This window comes from Phaethon aethereus (assembly GCF_964289735.1).
Source record: "Phaethon aethereus genome assembly, chromosome: 5".
Taxonomy (NCBI): domain Eukaryota; kingdom Metazoa; phylum Chordata; class Aves; order Phaethontiformes; family Phaethontidae; genus Phaethon; species Phaethon aethereus.
The window spans coordinates 44,343,325-44,361,318 of record NC_138579.1 but is presented as its reverse complement, the minus strand read 5'-3'; the positions used below and the strand labels follow the sequence as shown (position 1 = coordinate 44,361,318).

General features: G+C 53.7%; 2 protein-coding genes across 6 annotated transcripts in view; one reads left to right on the top strand and one right to left on the bottom strand.

The window, feature by feature from the left end:
- The window catches only part of PHF21A (PHD finger protein 21A), a gene marked incomplete at both ends in the record, with an annotated part of 95,019 nt that extends 94,470 nt beyond the window's left edge, over positions 1-549 (top strand). For all 5 annotated transcript variants that reach the window (XM_082000845.1, XM_082000842.1, XM_082000844.1 and 2 more), the window contains one exon: positions 295-549. In XM_082000845.1, coding sequence (XP_081856971.1) covers positions 295-549 — 255 coding nt within the window. The remainder of the gene's footprint in view (positions 1-294) is intronic.
- Positions 550-11,778: 11,229 nt separating this feature from the next.
- On the bottom strand, positions 11,779-17,056 carry LARGE2 (LARGE xylosyl- and glucuronyltransferase 2; the record flags this gene model as incomplete). The annotated part of the gene is made up of 14 exons (XM_082000113.1): positions 11,779-11,976; positions 12,099-12,294; positions 12,472-12,618; positions 12,962-13,240; positions 13,524-13,687; positions 13,805-13,960; positions 14,113-14,238; positions 14,357-14,469; positions 14,707-14,811; positions 14,963-15,134; positions 15,499-15,622; positions 15,909-15,991; positions 16,396-16,652; positions 16,957-17,056. The coding sequence occupies 14 exons, from the start codon at positions 17,054-17,056 to the stop codon at positions 11,779-11,781; spliced, it is 2,220 nt and encodes a 739-aa protein (XP_081856239.1).
- Positions 17,057-17,994: the final 938 nt, after the last annotated feature.

Here is a 17,994-nt window from a genome sequence, read left to right as displayed (position 1 = left end):
TAATAAGAACATATCCTTGAAAGTTTCCCTTCAAAAGGAACACAAAAAGATGGAGTTGTCTGTGTTCATTTGCAAAAAAGGGGCCATGCCAGGTGACAACTACATACTGGCAATTTAATTCCTCAGCCTGCAACTACGAATTCTCCTGTGAACACACTCTTTTTCTTCTAGGCTGGGAAAGTGAAATTACAGCTGCAGTCTTTTCTGCATAGATCTGTGAACACCATATTCCTTCTCTTACTTTCTTTTCATTCATAAGCTTGAACTTATTACTGCTTTTCTGTTTTGCTGCAGAAATGCATGGAAATGAAGAATACCATCCTTGCAAAACAGAAGGAGATGCACAGCTCCTTGGAGAAGGTAAAACAGCTGATCCGCCTCATCCAAGGCATCGACCTTTCAAAACCCATAAACTCTGAGGTCAATTCAGTAGCCATCTCCAATGGCATGGACTCCACTAACAATACTAATGCTGCCACCTCCACCTTAGCCCCCTCCCCTTCCCAGAGCTGCATGGTGAACTGTAACAAGGGCGATGAGACTAAATAACACAGTGAAGTTAAGAAGGAGCCAAGGGAGGTGGCGGCGAGGAGGAAGAGCAAAATAACGAAACTCTAGAAAAGCAAAACCGGATTTCTTCTGGAAAGTGCAGAATTCTTTAGTTCTTTGGTTCCAGAGAGAGCGTGAAGATGCTTGTGCCAGGCGGCACCGGAGTTTGCCAATTGATCCTTCTTATTCTGTGTGTACATGCAAAGTTTGGATCATGTTACATGAATAGTGCCAGCTGGGGGTTCTTTGCCAGCACCATGCCAAGTGAAATAATATATTTACTCTCTCTATATTTTACACCAGTGTGTGCCTGCAGCAGCCTCCACAGCCACTATAGGTTTGTTTTATTTTTGTTTGGGGTGAGGAGCAGGGATGAGGGAGGAGAGCAGGTTTCAAATCCTTATTTGCAGAACAGTTTGTTTAGCTAGGGGAAAACAAAAACAAGTCCAAAGAGCCTGTGGGCTTTTCCTGTTTCTAAACTCTCAGTACTATTAAACCAAAAAACAGAAATATAAATTATCAAATCCCAGTGCCCAGAAGGGACAAGTCTATCAAATAAGCAGTATTTACTATTGTTTAGACAGGAGATGTACAAAAGGAAAGGAGATGGACTTTTCACTGAGTAACCAGCACATGTACAGGCTGAGGATCTACTGTTCCAACAGCTTTGAGTTAATACTATTTCTTCACATTAAACAACAGACATGCTTTGCAGAATTGGTTTGGGTCCTCACACTCATCCAGAAAGCCTATGTTGGGAATGGGAAAATAGAGGGCCAGAATCCAGGGTCAGCTTGGAGCATTGGATGGAGGTGTCCCAAGAGAAAATGTGCATCGATTACTTGAAAATGAGATTCCAACCCTTTTCTATATTTATAAACAGCAAAGGTATCCTGAACAAAGTAGCACATGACCCAGATGTGTGAACTGAACAGAGAAATGTCCTTTTCTTTCACTTCCTTTCTCTTCTTTTGGTAACAAGAACTAAATAAGGAATAGAAAAGCTGTTTTTCAGGCTGACAGTCTAATTAAAGAGGTAGATGGGACCTTGCATGGTATAGATTAGAAGTAATAGTGTCAGTGAGATACAGTGAGTCTTTGTGAGTCCTTGTGTCATCGTTTTGGGCACTGTTTTTTTATGCAAGGGCAAAATCTTTGTATCTGGGGGAAAAAAACCAACTTTTTTAAATTAAAAAGGAAAATAAAAGATATTGAGGTCTTCCTAGTGTTACTTAAAATAAGATCAAGGTAAGAAACATTGTAAAAAAAAATTACAAAAGTGCTATTTGTTTCCTAAACAAGTGATTTCTATTAAAAAGGTGTCAGAACTGGAGAAAATGCTGTGTACTTAGAATTTTTTAACACAGACTTTGCTTATTTATGATGACATTCTGCTGTGTTTGTGTTTTAAAATCAAATGGGACAGTTTCCATAGATTATACCACACATGCTACTGGCTAAACTCTAAAGAGAATCAAATCCTACAGTGCTGGATCTCACCCCACCTGGAGGATCTGTCAGGCTTGGCTCTGCTGCTACCATATCTCCCCCATTCTTTCCTGTGTTTGTAACCCAGAGAGAAGCAGTTGGCAGAATGCTTATTTAAGGCTTTTATAGTTTTGTGATATGGACTGATTAGAGCTTGAGAATGAAAGACAGAGAGCTGGTTGGACTGAAATCACCTTCTGTTACCTCCTCATGTTTAAGAAGTTCATCTCTTACATATAATCTTTGCGCTTTAGATAGCAAAGCTTGCCTTGTGCTTCCTATTATTGTGGGGTCTGTCTCAGTTTAGAGTGCTGATTCTGGTCACTTAGGGTTGTGTCCCAGAGCTGCCTGGTTTCACTACTGCATATAAACATTCAGGCAAACCCCGTTTTCTACTGGAAGTACTGGGAAAACTCCCTTTACTTCCAGTGGGAGCAGAGTTGAGCCACTACACAACACAATGTGAGGCAGAGTCCCTGGAGTAGTGCCCTTGAGAGCATGGGTTGGGTGGCAAGGCAGACCTGCTCAGCTGCTTCTAGTGGAAGACAGAAAAACTTCGAATTTCAAGGGTGCATTTCTGAGCAAGGAGAAGTGAATACTCCAGACACTACATAGCCTGAGAGAGTCTCTTTGCTGGCACAGCCAAGTATGCTTCTGTGGGATTCTTGGAGCTGTTTTCTTTCCTCTCCTTTAGATTGCCCTTCTGCCCTTTAAGGACTTTTATTCCTTCTATAGGAGTGTGCACTATTTTCAGCTCTGAGCTCAGAACTGATATCCTAAGTTCTCACATTTGTCTGTAGTTGGGAAAGTGACTCTTACGTGCACTTCTCAGCTGAACCTGTGATAACCTCAACTCTGTCTTTTGATGTTTGAGTTCTGTTCCAGAACTAGCAGAGCTGGAAGGATAAGTTAGCACAAGTGGCAGGGAGACAGCTGGGCAGATAACATCAAAACTGATCAAACTGAAAATGTCCTTGCATCAACGCAGTTACCAGTGAGGGTCACTACCACATGCACTGGGCTAGCAACCCCTAGCATTTAAACAAAGTATTTCAAGGGATGAAGAGAAAAAACAAATTGAACATGAGCCATCTTTCTTTAGAATATGAGCCAGCAGCTAACAGCCGATACACAGGAGAAACTGCATTTTTGGCCAGGTTGTTCTCTAGTTGGCCACTTGGGTAATTCTTAACATCATCATCAAGTACGTTCCTGGTAGGAGACAGTCTCTAAGGAGAGTCTTCATAGTTCTCCTGGTTTTATTTCTGGTGTTATCTTCTGACCTCTTGGAAGCACTGCACTACCTGGGGGGAGCAAGCCATGCCTGAAGACTTGATAGTTCTTCTATTTTCTTTGCCAGTTCAGGAGGGGATGGAAGTTAAATTTGCTGGTAGCCATACTTAAATTTGAGCACAGTTAACCAGCCAGGAGATGTTAAAGCAGCTACTACTGCTTTTCTGAGGCATCTGCTTGTCTCCAGAATCCAGTTAGATAAGTATAGACTTTTACGTCCCTTTTGTTACAGCATTTGTGTTCCAGACTGTAAAAGGATGCCTTTAGTTAATCATTACCTGGCAGAGAAATGATCTTAACTTAGACTTTTTGATGCTGCTAGGTAGTTTTCTTTCTCCCTTGCTGATCCTGTTTGGATGCTTTCCCTCCAGGCTCTGCAGCACTATCAGTCAGTAGGCAAGGAGCATTCCCAGGGCTGCACTGACACTGGCAATGATGCTGCTACATAGACACAAGTAAATTTGAGTTATCTCTGCCCAATTAGCAGCGATGGGGTGGAAGGGGGATTGGCATTTGCTAAACACAGGGGAGAATGGTTTTCTTCTAGCTGCTCTAAGAGGATCCAATCAAGGGAGAAATTTAAACGCTTTGACAGCTTAAAGCTCAAGCTTGTCTTCTGGGTTTGGATTGGTTTGGTTTTTTTCTCATGTAATATTTCAGATAGAGTGAGTTTGTACTAAAACTTCTGCTCTTTGGGAAGCTGTCATAATGACTGGCGTTTTGTATTTCCTAAACCACCCTCAAGATACTAACTAAATCTTATGTCATTGCTTGTCATTGGTGGGAAATAAGTGGCTTTTAAATCTCCATTATAAAGGAGGAGATGAGACCACAGAGGAAGCTCGTATCAGAGACGGTCCTGGCTCTCAGCCCAGTGCTGATGGCTTTAAGAAGTCACCCCTGCTTCTTTGCTCAGAAATAGAGTAAGCCTTGCAGAACTCATTTTTTTCCCTTCTCCTTGCAATCTGTTCTTTTAAACAGCTGGAAAGGTTCGTTGTGGTCAGAGTGGGAAAGCGAACTTGTGACGAGGCGAAAAGAATGGGTATTATTATTAATATTCTCATTATCTTCGTTTAGAGCCAGCAGTGTCTTTAGTGCTATACAAAACGCAGTAAAGGCAATACTTCTAGGGATGACTTGGCAGGTAGGGTGAGTAGCATGGATGATTCTTCGAGGATATCATTAGCCGGGAGTTACCATGTTGGTACGATGAACTAATGGTTTGCATGAGCAAAACAAGGACTTTGTTGCAAGCAAGTTTCTGTTGGTGGGGATGTGAATGAAAAGCTGCTAACCTAGAAATTAAAGGGGTGATAATTTTATGGGCAGATCTGTTGGTTTTGCTGTTGGTAGGAAAAACAATATTGCATTTTATTCTTCCTAGCTGACCGGGCTTAAGAAAGCAAATCTGTATTCCAGCAGCCTAGAAGTGTGAACCCTAATTCTGACCTTCTTGGCTTCAAAATCATCTTTTTCCCTGTACTGTTGCAGAGACAGCCCTGAAAAGCAGCATGATCAGCATTCAGGAGGACCCAGAGTGAAATCTCCCTCTTAGCCCCACCAAGCTGTGGCAGCCCACAATGCAGGGAGTAAAATCTGAAATTTCCTTCCCATGTGGATACAGTGGAAAATATTTGTGAATTTGCAGTGCACATGTTTCTCTTTTTCCCCAGCTGGGTTGCATCCTGCCCTCTTTGCTTCTGAAACAGTAATGATGAATACATGTTTTTTAATGAAACATGTTTTTAAAGTATCATATTCAGATGTCAAACCAAAATTCACTCTTTTACTGAGGGCCTCGCTCAATGACCTGCTCAGAAAACCACTGAAATACCGATATTACACTTCCTTGTGGACCATCCCCCTTTGGGCAGAATTTGTTGTGTCTTTTCAGAACTGTTTTGACCCTTCTTCACCTCCATTTGTCCTCCCTTGGGATTCTGAAGATCCAGGGCAAGTTCAACCTTGCTGGGTTACTGCACAGTTTTCTGACACGTAGAAGAAGAGTCAGGAACCTGGAGAAAGAGGAAGATACTTTGTCGTGCAGCTAATTTATTTGGCGCTTAGGCTTGCCTGGCCAACAAACTACCTCAGCAGAGGCTGTTCCTGAGCACTAATGTGGATTCTGTAGTTTCTGGCATTCAGAGGCAAAAGGTCTCCAAAGAACCCTTCCAACAGCCGGCTAGGTAACTGGTCTCTGAGGCCATGCGAGCGAGCCTCGCAGTGACACACTGTTGGATGCTTGTTTTCAGTGGTCAGACCTTGACCAGGGAATGCCCTAAAAATTGGGTGGGATCAGGAAAACACAAGAGCTGCAGACATCTTGTCTCCAGGTTATTGCCGTCTTACTCAGATCCTTCTTTAAGCCTCAGTCCTGTTTGTAACACCTACAGAATGGAATGTAATACTTGAACAATATGACTCTCTTTATCCTTTACCTTTAGCTCCGATTTCCCCCATGTTTATCTTTTATCTGGGACAAGAAGCTTCTGCATCATTGTGTCTTGTATAGGCTGAGCACATAGTTGAAACTTGCCAATAAAGAAAATTATTTATACCATGCACTGGTAAGCTTGGTAATTGCAGACCCATTAAAAGACAAACACCTCTCCTAGAGGTTAATTTAAGATGTGGGCTTGTTTCAGAGAACCAAGTCCTTATTGGTCTGAGGGTCTGTCTCTATCCCCTGTCAGTATTGCTAAACTACCTGAGTAGTGAACAGAGAACAGGCTTGCCGAGAGCGTCGGTGCTGTGAAAATCACGGTGCTGTGCAAGTCCCTGGAGCCTATCGCATGAGAACAGCCAGGCCGGGGGCTTCTCACCACCCCGGGCCAGAGGTGGGTGCTGCAGGGACGAGGGAAAGGACAGAAGCTGCTTCTGAGAAGCAAGGGCAGTGAGAAGGGTGCAGGGCTGGAGACAGGGGAAAGGAAGGGAGGAAGCAGGAGGAGCAAAGGAAACAACATGGGGTAAAGCAGAGCCAAGAGAAAAAACGGAAAGAGATGAGAAGGAAAGTGAGGGTAGGAAAAATCCAGGAGTGTTATTTCACTCCTGTTGAGTGAAGAAGCTCCGTTGTGAGAAGACAGGTATTGCTGCAGTTACAGGCTTTGAAAGTTCAGTGGAAAGACTGGAACAAACAGGCTCTTCATCCTACCTCAATTTCTGACTTGGGCTGATTTGTACTCCAAAAGGGCCAAGCGCGGTGGGAGAAAAGAGCTGCTCAGCTGCAGATGGGGAAGGAAGTGGGCACTAAGTCATCCCCAGCTCTGCTTCTCCTGCCAAGTGATCCCATCCTGACGAGAGCCTTACTTGACTTCTGTGCTACAACGTGGGATAAGGCAGATCAAGCAGACCGTGGGGCGGCCAGAGCCTGCTCTAATCTGGACTGCATTAATTAAAAATTTTCTTGGCTAGAAATATTCCTGAGACGAGCTAAAGATTCACCTCTGCCAGTGTGGTTGCACCTTCCTACTTCGAGTGGCACCGTCAGCCTAGTTGAAACTAGTGTCAGCTTCCAGAGGTCCTGGGTCCCGAGTGAGCGGAGGAGATGATGCCAGGCAGGACCTGTGACTCCGGTACTTCTCAGCCATCTCTTGGAGTATCTGTGCAAGATTCCTGCTCTCTGGGCCATCACATCTGGCAGTTCTGTGCCAAAACCCCTCTGTGCACCCTGCCTCCCTGTTTTCTTAGGATCTGGTTTCTGCAGGGACGCATGCAAAGGGGCACGTCACCAGTGCCGCTAGGCAGGGGCATGTGGTTAAGTTTAACGTAACCCTTTGGGAATGAGGCTACATTAAGCAGCAGCCCTTGGGGCACCCTCCTGGGAGAAGGGCTGTCCCGGCTGTCACGTGTTAGCAGGGAGTAAGCTCTGAGGCTGTTCTTCTTCGCTGTGTAGTATCCAAGCAGGCAGTTGCACAGGCCAGCTCCCGGGGCTGTGTTCAGTGGCCACCCTTGATTTTTGGATCCCCAGCCCTGAGGGCCGATTCTGCAGCAGCACTGGTAAGATGCTGTGCACGTGCAAGCCAGGGCAGGGGCTCCCCTTGCTCGTCATCCAGATCTTGGCCTCTCAGGTGGGGTATGCCAAAATTGAGGGGGAGAGGCCACTTCTACTTACTTAAAAAGGAAAGAAAGAAATCCCTCCGTACCTCGCATTCCCCTCCATAAAGCGGGTACTGGCAGTTCTGACACTGCAAGAGCCATTTTTCATGGGCTGGGAGCAGGCGCTGTTGGAAGAAGAGGTTACAGTCGCGCTCCGTGCTGGGTGTGGCAGGAGGCTGCGTGTTGCTGCTTGTCCTGGGATGATGTGTAATTTCTATCGTAGTCTCCTGTGTTTCTTTAATTATCACTGGCATCAAAGCAGTGATTGACTCCAGAGCCAGGAGTAGCATCTTACCCGTCAGCTCTCCTTTCCAGAAGGTACGCTGGTTCTTGATGCCGTATGTGACAGGTAGCCAGGACCCTCCTTAAGGAAGGTTTTTGCTACCGGATAAGCCCCTGGGGCTCGGGCAGCTTCCCAGGACCCCCACGCAAGCAGAGCTTGCAGGCAGTCGTATCCCACAAGCTACTTCACTCCAGTCACAGCTGCAGGGCTCCCCCAAGCACCTTCTTACACTTGACAGAGGCATCTTGGCCGCCTCTCGTAGTCCCACAGAAGCAAAGCACAGGTTGCAAACGCCACTGAGCAAAGATTAAGCAAGGTAACCGGGGTCTGGGGGGAGACCGCTAGTGCCAGCCTGCTCAGGCGCCTGCGGAGGAAAGAAGCAGCGTCAACAGCAGCGGAGCCCGTGGTGCAGAGAAGCGGTGGTGAGCTGCTGCTGGCTTGGCAGGTCTGGTGCAGCAGTGGGGTGGCTTCCCATGCAGTGTTTTGTCTTTTGGGGGCTGACTGGCTCTAATCTGCCAAACACCCACTGTGTTGTCCGCAGTGGAGGGCAGGTGGGTTGTGAAGGCAGCTCTGCTTGTATAGAGAAAATACTCAGGCCTAGACCACGGCTTCACGTTCCTGCGATCGTGCCGGCACCGTCTCGGTAGACTTGTTGATACCACAACCCGCCGATGTGCCGTGCTTCATCCCATCCCACCCCCACCCCAGCATCTCACCCGAGGCCAAGCTGTAACGCGGGAGTCCTGGCTTGGGGTCGGACCAGGAGCTGACCTGAAGAGCGCCGTGTCCGAGCCCCGGTCCCTCCCCAGCCTGCCCGACTTCTCCAAGTGGTTTTGGTGAACAGCCCCCCGTTCCGGCAGCACAGCCCCTGTGGCTGCCGGGCCTGCTGCTGCAAGGGGACGGTGGCAGCTTCCCTCCCGGATGGGTTTCCGCATGGCGAAGCCATGGCTCTGCCCTCCGTGAGCCGGTGCTGCCCGCACTGCTCCCTCCCCACCCATCTCCCGTTCCAACTGGTACTGCTCTGTTGTCACAGAATCACGTCATGAGAACACCGACTTGTGAGCTGGTTTGGGTTTTTTAAATATCTCTATTTTTTTTAGCCTGATGCTCATAGTGATCTGCAGTCTCTTTGCTGCCTTCAAGTCCCTTGTGGTTTCAGTTTTGGTACAAATGTGTTTAGATTTTAGCAAATTAAAGGTGGGGGGGGGGTGGTACAGAGCATCTGATCAATTTGTATTTATTTATTTTAACATTTTACTAAATAAAACACAATCAAATCTCTCGTCTCCTTAGCTGTATGTACCAGGCGGGGACAGCAGGTCCCACAGGCGCGGTGCCCGCAGAAAGTCCCCAGCCCCGGGAGGGGTTTCTGAGCGTGGCTCTGCGCGATGGCTGTGACACGCTCGCTCCTGCCTTCTTGGCAGGAGGAAGGGTGCTGCGTTAGTAGAAATAAATTTTAGCTCTAAAAGGGGCTGCGCTCAGTTAAGAAAATCTCCGTGGGCTCCGACTCGGTGGTTGCCTCCAGCTGATGCTGCCCGGCAGAGGGCACACGGGGACCAGCTCCAAGCTGGGCTGACTCCTGGTACCTAAACCCTCGTCGGCAAGTTTTGGGCTAAGGCCGGGCTAGGCTGGGAAGGACTATCTGCACATGATGGCACACAGTCCTCCTGCTATAGGCAGAGCAGTACACCTTCCAAAAAACTGCAGAGCCAGCATTTCTGTAACCATCTAACCATCAAAAAAATGCCCACAAAAGGCCTGCTCCATCCCAGCTCTGCTTCACCACCGCATCTCTAGCAGAGAGCAGGCTAAACTAGGGTCTAGATCCCATCTGAACCTGTGCTGTCACTTAATGCGGAAGCAGTGTGGTATCAGTGAGCTCTGGCTGTATTAAACAAAAGCTGTCTGCTCGGGACTCTGTTGGGTGGAGCCATGCCTGGCTTCACCGCAATCAGCAGTGTCTTTTCCCAACTTGCTCCTGGTGTACCACCCCCATCCTCTCCCCCTGCAGATGCAAGGCTGATGGTTCGTATGGCCCAAGAGCCAGTTTTTATTCCGAAGGGTCTTGTAAAGCCAAAACCATTCAGCGGGGGAGCCTCGGTCGGTCCTGCTGCCTGCGTCACGGCCCAAGTTGGGAGCCCATCCTATCGGGCCAAGGGAAGGTCCTGCGGGTCCCAGCGCAGCGAGCAGCTCGGCACGCTGGTGTCTGGGATGAGCCGCAGCACTGGGTGTGACTAACCTGACTCCATGCCTAAGCCGTGAGGCCTCAGGCTCCAGTTAAAGGGCGCTGGCTGTGCAGGCGGGCCGTGCTACCACCCAGGCTGCCAGCCCCACGGCCACACTGGGAACTGGTGGACTTGATCCCATGGCAGTCGGTGACCGCCAGCCATTTCAGAGCTGGCAGGGGACCGGCGCGCCTGCCGCTTGGTGGCACGGGCATTTGTTTTGCTCTGCTTGCCAACCCTCCCAACTGTGCCAGTCAGAAAGGGAAAAGGCTTCAAAGGCGCCCGGCAGAGCAAGCCCAACGATGCTTTTCCCCAGCCGAGGCTCGGGCTACCCCCACATTGCTCTCCTCCCGCTGCTTTCCCTCCAGGGGACACGTGCAGGCTCACAGCAGAAAAAGTTAATAACCAGGCAGTTCTAACAAGGATGTGAAAAAGAATAAAAAAGCTTTAATTTAAAAATTAAATTAAAAAGAGAGAGTAAGCAACAAGCACTTGTGCCCTTTCCATACCCTGCACTTCATATGGCTCCTCCCAGCATGGACGCAAATCCTCACACCTGCACAGAGCTGGCGCTTGCAGCCCAGAGGAACGCTAAGGAGAGAACAGCAGAGACTGCAGCAGCAACTGGCCTGGAAAGCCTCCAGGGCCACCAGCAAAATCATCCCGGAGGAAGAAAGGATTAAAAAGAGAAAAAAAAAAAACAACAAAAAAACCCCCAAAACCCCAAGACACCCTAATCATTTAATTCTTATGAGAAAAGTATTAAATAATTTAAATAGCGTGAGGAAAGCAATGCATCCTCTGTGCTCCAGTGTGTGATAGCGGTGGAACAGTGCCTGGCCAAGCTGCTCCCGGCACGGAGATCCCGCCACAGTGCTCAGCTACGGTCTTGTCCAGTGTCAACCACATCCCTGATTGTCGATGGCAACATCTGCGCTGCCAAGAGCTGGGGAGGAGCAGGGTGGTCCCCTGCCAGGAATTTCCCCAAGCATGTGCTGGCCCACGAAGCTGCTGTTTTGCCCGTGGCAGTGGCTGCCCGGCACGGTTTGCAGCCCTGCCCTGGGGGGCACTGCCAGCCCCAGGATGGGGACTGTCACCAGCACGGCTGCTTGCAGCCAAGAGGCACGGGCCCGTTCTCGAGCTCACTGCTGGGGACAGCAGACAGCCCGTCCTGCTCTGGGCGACTTCCCACCCCACTGGTACTGAGCTCACCCCACTGGGGACTTTGCATCCATACGGATGGGGAGTAACAATATCTCGCCCTGTTAACCAGCCAGCCTCGGTCCTTTAACCTCGGCCTTTAACCAGGTCTCCACAACCCCTGATACTCCCCGGCCCCACCTCCCAGGGTGCTGGGAGGCTTTCTCTGAGCCTGGCTCCACAACGGATGCCATCTCCCACTCACCAAAGCCCCAGAGGGGTGCGTGGAGGATTGGGACCTGGGACCACAGAGCAGAGGCAGAGCAGGGTAAGGTACAGCTGCCAGGCCTCAGGGTGAGGTGAGCTAACAAAGACTGAGAATCCACAACTGCTAAAAAACAGGGGGGGAGGAGACCTGTCCCCCTGGCCCCTGGAGTGGGGAGGTTCCCCTGCAACACAGGAAGGCTGCTGCTCCAAAAAACCCCTTAGCCACACCGCAGCAGCTTGACCCACACGTATGCCTGTTCTGGCAGCTGGCACCTTCCATCTTTTGTAAGGGCATTCCTTTGCTGGGCTGGAGAGGCTGTGCTGCTGGCTTGGTTCTGTTGGGCCAGGCTGCGGTGGTGGGCCGGGGCAGGAGGAAGGCTCTGCACCCTCCTCCTCTCCAGCATGCTGCTAGCACCCCGCATCCACTGTCCCCGGGCCTCACAGGCTCCTCTCGGCGGTGAGGTATTTGAGCGCAGCAGCCCCGTACCGCCGCGACAGGTCCTGGTGGAACTCCTCCCGCAGCGTCTGGAGGCAGCCCCGGTACCCCGCGCTCAGGCGAAACTTGGAGATGTCGAAGCTGGGGGCGTGAGGCATGTGGATCATGAAGGCGTTGGGCAGGACCAGCAGCTCATACTCCTGGGGGCAGAGCAGCAGCCCTTACTGTGAGCATCAGTTTGGTGGTACCAACATGCCCGTGCCCAGCCAAGACCCCCCAACACCCAGCACCTCCCTGGTGCCAGGAGCAGCCTGTCACCCACCTGTGCATCCAGCTCCATGATGTGGGACACCTTGTTCCAGCCGAAGCCCACGAACCTCTGGTCATACTTGGGGCAGTCTCGCCTCACTACAACGTAAGGCTCGAAGTCTGGCTGCCACTCCACGCGGTATGGCACGGTGGCCGTCCGCCACTTGGCGTAGTCAGTTGGGGCATGGCCTTTTGGCCACACATGGTACCTGTGGGGAGAGACAGAAATGAGAGATCCGGGAAAGCTGGCAGCTCCCCGAGACAGGCAGAGGATGCAGGAGGTCCTCTGAGCCAGCTGCCCTACAGCCCCAAGGCACAAGGGTACAAAACTGGCTTCTGCTGGGTGTGACAGGCCCACTAGACGGCAGGGCAGCTGCAGTCCCTACCTGAAGGTGTAGAGGGAGCCCATGTCCAGCATGGAGAGCAGCTCTGCTTTGGATTTGGGGAAGGTCAGGCGGTAGTGCAGGGTCTCAAATGCCGGCACGATGAGTGCTGCCTTCCTCTGGGGCAGCTCCAGCTGCTGGATGGAGTTCCTGTGGCGGTAGGAAGGGCATGAGGTCTCCGTGGCTGTGAGCCATGGCCACAGCCCGCTTCCTCAGCCCCTCCAGCCTGCCCACCGCTCCAGAAGGGTATTGGTGGGTTTGGACACTTTGTAGTGTGCCACGCAAGGGCAGGAGGAACGGGGCATCCCTCACAGCCACAGCTCCTTCCTCGTATCTGCTGGTGTCTGACAAAAGCACGGGCAGGATCCCAAGGCTGAACACAAAGGAAGCAGTTTCTGCATGTTGAGGGCTGCTGCCCAGGGCATTTCCTGCAAACCCTGGTGCTTTAGGGAGCCTGGCAGGCTGAGTAAGAGCCAGCTGGAGAAAGCCTTACCTGAGGTAATCGTAGAGGCCATACATAGGCAGGAAGTCAATGTCCGTCAGAAAAACGTATGGCGTCTGCGTGTTGGCCAAGGCCACGTTGCGCAGGAGGTTGATGGGGTAGAACTGCCCCTCCTTGTAGACAATGTGGTAGGCGACGTTGCGGCGGGCGCTCAGCACCTCTGAGGCCTGGGCGTAGCGCAGGAACTGCTGAGCCTCCGCGTCTGACATGTACAGTGCCAGGCTGATGGGTCCTGCCCAGTGTTTGCAGATGGCCTCCAACATCTGTAACCTGTGAAGCAAAGGGTGCTGTGTGAGCAGGAGGCCTTCCCATGGCAGCTTGGCCAGACCCAAAACTGGGTGCTTGCGCATGAGCTGCATGCCCCCGGAGCCCAGTTCAGGAAGGAACAGGAGGAATTGCTGCTCCCAGCTTGGGGTGTTGCTCCTTACTGCAAAGCGCTGGTGTGAGGGTGAGGAACCCATGTTTCGAGATCCCTGTTAGCTCCCAAGCTGTGGAGCCTCCCCAGAGGAGCGGAGGTGGGATCCAACCTCCCACCAGCCCCATCAGCAAGTACCTGTCCATGGAGAGCTGGGCCACGAGGGTGACATCGGTGGGGTTGGGAAGGGTCAGGAACTCGTACTGCAGGAAGAACAGGTGGACGCGGTGCTGCATGAGGTGCTGCCGGCGGAAATCATAGCAGGGATCATCCTCGTCCAACTCCTCCAGTGCCTGCTGCAGCTGCAACACCACAAAGGTGAGGGAGTACAGGAACCCCAGGGTGAGCTGGGGTGGCTGCGCGGGGTCTCTGCTCACCCCACCCTCTGGGGTCGCAGGCAGAGTCGCAATTGCCCTCACCTGGTTGCTGGGCGGGCTGGGGAGACTGGCACAGCCAAAGAGCTCCCTGCGCAGCAGGTTCCCATCGTACTCCAGGAAGGTCAGGTAGAGGTTACGGAAGAATTCCACGTGCTTGTTCTTCACCCGCAGCTTCTTGGGCGAGTTCCAGTGGATCACCTGAGGGCAGTTGTGTGTCACCCCATGGAGGGGAAGTCAGCAGCACCCACCACACCCCAAGCCCCCAGACCCCATGCTGACTCCCCCGGGCCCCCAGCACATGTACTGTCCTTCAGGCCCTCGCCAGTCTCAAAGGCAGCAAACCCACCCACCTTGAGATCCGAGACCTCAGTGTAGCACTGCTCCGAGCGGGTGTGATCAGAAAGTTGCACATTCCAGAAGCAGGGGAGCCGGTACACCAGAGCCGGGTCCTGCTTGATCACTGCGTTAAAGATGTCCTAGGAGAGAGAAAGGCAAATGCACAGGTGGATGAGGAAGACGGCACGCACCCGTTGTGCCAGAAGCGCTACGGGAACGCAGCGGGGCCGACCACCCCAGAGGAAGAGGGACCGTTACCTGATCAGCCAGTGAGGTGGAGAGCATGCTCATGAGCTCCCGCTCCGCCGTCAGCCGCCACATCTGCTCCCAGCCCAGGCGACGCAGGCGGTCCAACAAGAGCAGGATCACCCCTGGGTGTCGGGGAGGAGGGCACGGGGTCACCAAGGGAGCACTCAGCCATTACAGAGCTGGAGCGCTGCAGCCTGCGTGTCGTCAGCCCCTGGGACATGCTGCTGATCTGCACTCCCCCACACAACCCCAGGATACTGTGGCAGCCCCCTCGTGCCCACCAGACTCTCCTGTCTCACCTCAGCCTTCCCCAGCCTCCCCGTGCCAAGTGCCACCTCAGCTGCAGGGCCCACACTCACCCGTGTTGAAGCCACGTCCCAGGGCTGGCCACGGTTTGTGGTTTTTCCAGAGGTTGCCCAAATACCAGTCGCTTTGGTTCTCCACCAGCCCAATCACCTGCTTGTCTGAGGAAAGAGAGAGACGTGGATGCAGCCCATCTTGCTGTAGGTTCAGAAGGCCCAAGCAAACCCACTGCACTGCTGCTGTGGCAGATGGGGACTGCCACCCTGAGCCCTGCCAGGGTCCCAGCGGGTCCCAGGGGCATCCTGTCCTCACCAGAAAACTTCCTGAAGACAGCCCAGAGCTCAGCAATATCGGTGGCAAAGGTGATGTCAGTGTCCAAGACGATGACCTTGGAGAGGTTGGAGGGCAGTGCCTTGGTGAGCGTCAGCTTCATCAGCCCGTAGATGCCAGAGTAGTGCTTGTTGGGGATCCACGACACCTCCGGCTGCAAGGCGACACGGCCTCAGGGCTGGGCTCAGCCATGCCCTTCCCCTGCCCAGGCAGGACAGCTGTGTGTGCCCAGCATGCCCAGGCAGAGAAAGCCTGAACCCCCCGCCTGAACCCCAGCGTGTCAGTGCCCAGTGGGGCTCCGCCACAGAGGCAGTGCTACCCCAAAGGGCCTCCCCACCCATCCAGCACCAGCCCTGTGCCGCCCTTCTCAGCAACTAGTCCAGAAAGGGGAGCAGGTGAGTGAGGGACCAGCAGGAAAAGAGTTAATAAACCCCCCTCCCACTCGCCCCTCTCTGCTGCTCCCCTCTGCCCTCCAAGCACTGGTTGGGACAGGGCAAAGGGAGGGGTCAAGTGCCTGCCTTCAAGTCATCGGCGTTGTAGAAGCTGACGTGGACGGAGGGCACCATCCAGGACTGGAAGAGCGTCTGGAGGATCTGGTGGGCCACTGAGTCCGTGATGAAATGAAAGTGGAGGGGGTTTTTCCTGCCAAGGGCAAGCGCAGCATCACTTAGCACCCCAGCAGGAGGAAGAGGACATGGTCCCCATCCCTCCCACCCCTACCAGGGGACAGACACCAGCTGACGGGGCAGAAGGAGAAAAATCAGTGATCTGGGGGAAACAAATCCCCCTCTGGCCTGCTAGGCAGTGGCACAGGGGGTAGAAAGAGGTCCTAGAGCCTCTCTCCCGCAGCACTGCCCCCCCTGTGGCCTGCAGCAGCTCATCTGGCAACCCAAACCACCAGGCTTCCGGCACAGCACCTCCCCATTACCTGTGGAAGAGGATGGATTTCACCAGAGTGACCACATCCCGGCTCGCGTTGTGCCCGGCACACACAATCGCAACATGCAGGAGCTGCCAGAGACAAACGGTGCCTTTTTGAGATTGGACAGCCGCCCCTCGCAGGGGCCTGTCAGCTCCTCCCTGGGGCCATGCTATGGGGAGAGACTCCATAACCCAGCCCTTCCCCTGGGGAAGGAGCCCCAGAGCGATGGGAGTTCCCCAGCTCAGAAGCAGGGACCAGGAGTCTCACTGCCACTCCTCCTGTCTGGCCTCCCTCTCTGGAGAAGCAAGACAGCCTCATCCACCCATTGTGGCCCACTGAGCACCAAGGAGAGCCAGGATGAGGCCCCAGCATGGCCAAGGCACAGGGCGAGCAGTGCCAGGCAGGTTGCACATACCTCCATGCTCAGCCAGGGTCCCAGCCTCCCGTCCGACAACCCCTATCCCCGCGCCACCATGCCGGTGTCATCACCCACCTCACACTTGTGCACCGTCCGCTGCTTGGGGCAGGCCGTGCGGTTGCTCCTCTCACCCCCAGGGGGGTCCCTGTCCTCGGCGGAGGTCCCCCACTGCGGGCTGCCATCGCTGCCCTCCGCCTGCGCCTGGCCGAGCTGCTGGCGGAGCTGCTGGTTCTCCTCCTCCACCCTGCGCACCCGCGAGGCCAGTGCCTCCCGCTCCACGTCCCGGCTCGGCTGCTCGCCCAGGCAGGGCGGCAGCAGGAGGAAGCGGCCATCTGCAGAAGAGACACGGAGCATGCGATGGGCACGGCAATGAAGAGCTCAGCCAGAAGGGACTGGGTGTGGATGGTGGGGCATAGCCCCAACTGAGGCGTCCCGGCAGAACCCATGTGTGCCCAGCCAATGTCACAGCTCTGCTCCCCTGATCCTCAGGGATACCCCTGGAAATGCAGAGCTCAGATACACCTGCAGCAATTTGCATGGTCACAGAGAAACCACCCCAAGGCCTCGGCCTCCCCTGCCCACCCCCTGTTGAGGACCGTCCCTTGATCTGGATGAGGAGGAAGAGGACCCACTCACATTCAAGGCTGCCCACAAAGAGGTAGAGCCAGGAGAGGAGGATGGCCAGGGTCACCGTGGCGAGCAGCAGCTTCAGCTTCACGCGCCAGGAGCGCAACATGGTGTGCTGGCAGGACGGGAGCGGTGAAGATCAGGTGGGCAGCCCGAGCCCGGCTGGCCCCGGCATCCTAGAGCCTGCGAGGGACAGGGGAGGAGAGAGCAGGCGTCCCCAGCAGCCCTGCAGCCCACACCCAAATACCCTGACAATCCCCAGCAAGATGTCTCCTGCTCCCACCAGGACACTGCCTGGGCAAGTGCAGCAGCAAGACAGACAACCTTCACCTCTCCAGCGACAGCCGCTCCCAGCCAGCACGCTCCTGCCCGTGCGCGGCCTGCCTGTGCGTGGCCTGCCAGCCGCCCTGCCGTGGCCACGCGGCTCTCAAGGGAGCCCTCAAACATGGGAGGAGGGAAGGAGTCCTCCAGGCAATTTCACTCCAGCTCTGTTCCTTGCTCCTTTGCCATCCCACAGGCCAAGGGGAAACAATGAAGGGCTCCCAGGGCAGGAGGGAGGCTGCGCCGGCAAGGTCCTCCCCGAGCCGGGTGGCCGGTCATGGGCTGGTCTAATGGAGCCTGCCCTTGAGAGGGAGTGCAGGTCCCTCCCCCACCACCTCCGGAGGCCGAAGGGGCCGGGACTGCTCTTGAGACTCGGCCTCAAGGACGCGGGTGGGAGCGCAGCCCACGCGGAGCCCGGCAAGGATCCCAGCCGGGCACGCTGGCTCCTTCCCAGCCCTCCCGTACCCAGGTCTGCCGTGGGCGAAACGCCTCCCCCCTCCACTCGCAGCTACCTGCCCCAGCGAAGTTTGGTGGAAAAATCCCAAACGCTTCGGTGAAACTCACTTCCCGACACTGCTGGCTCAATGGGGCACGCCGGGGGGGCTCGCTCGCCCCACTGCCCCACATAGCAGGTCCAGCCACGCGTGCTGTGCTGCTTTCATTCCTTGGCAGCAGCCAGACACTCCCCCACCGGGCACAGGACCACGCTCCCCGCTTTGCTCCTGT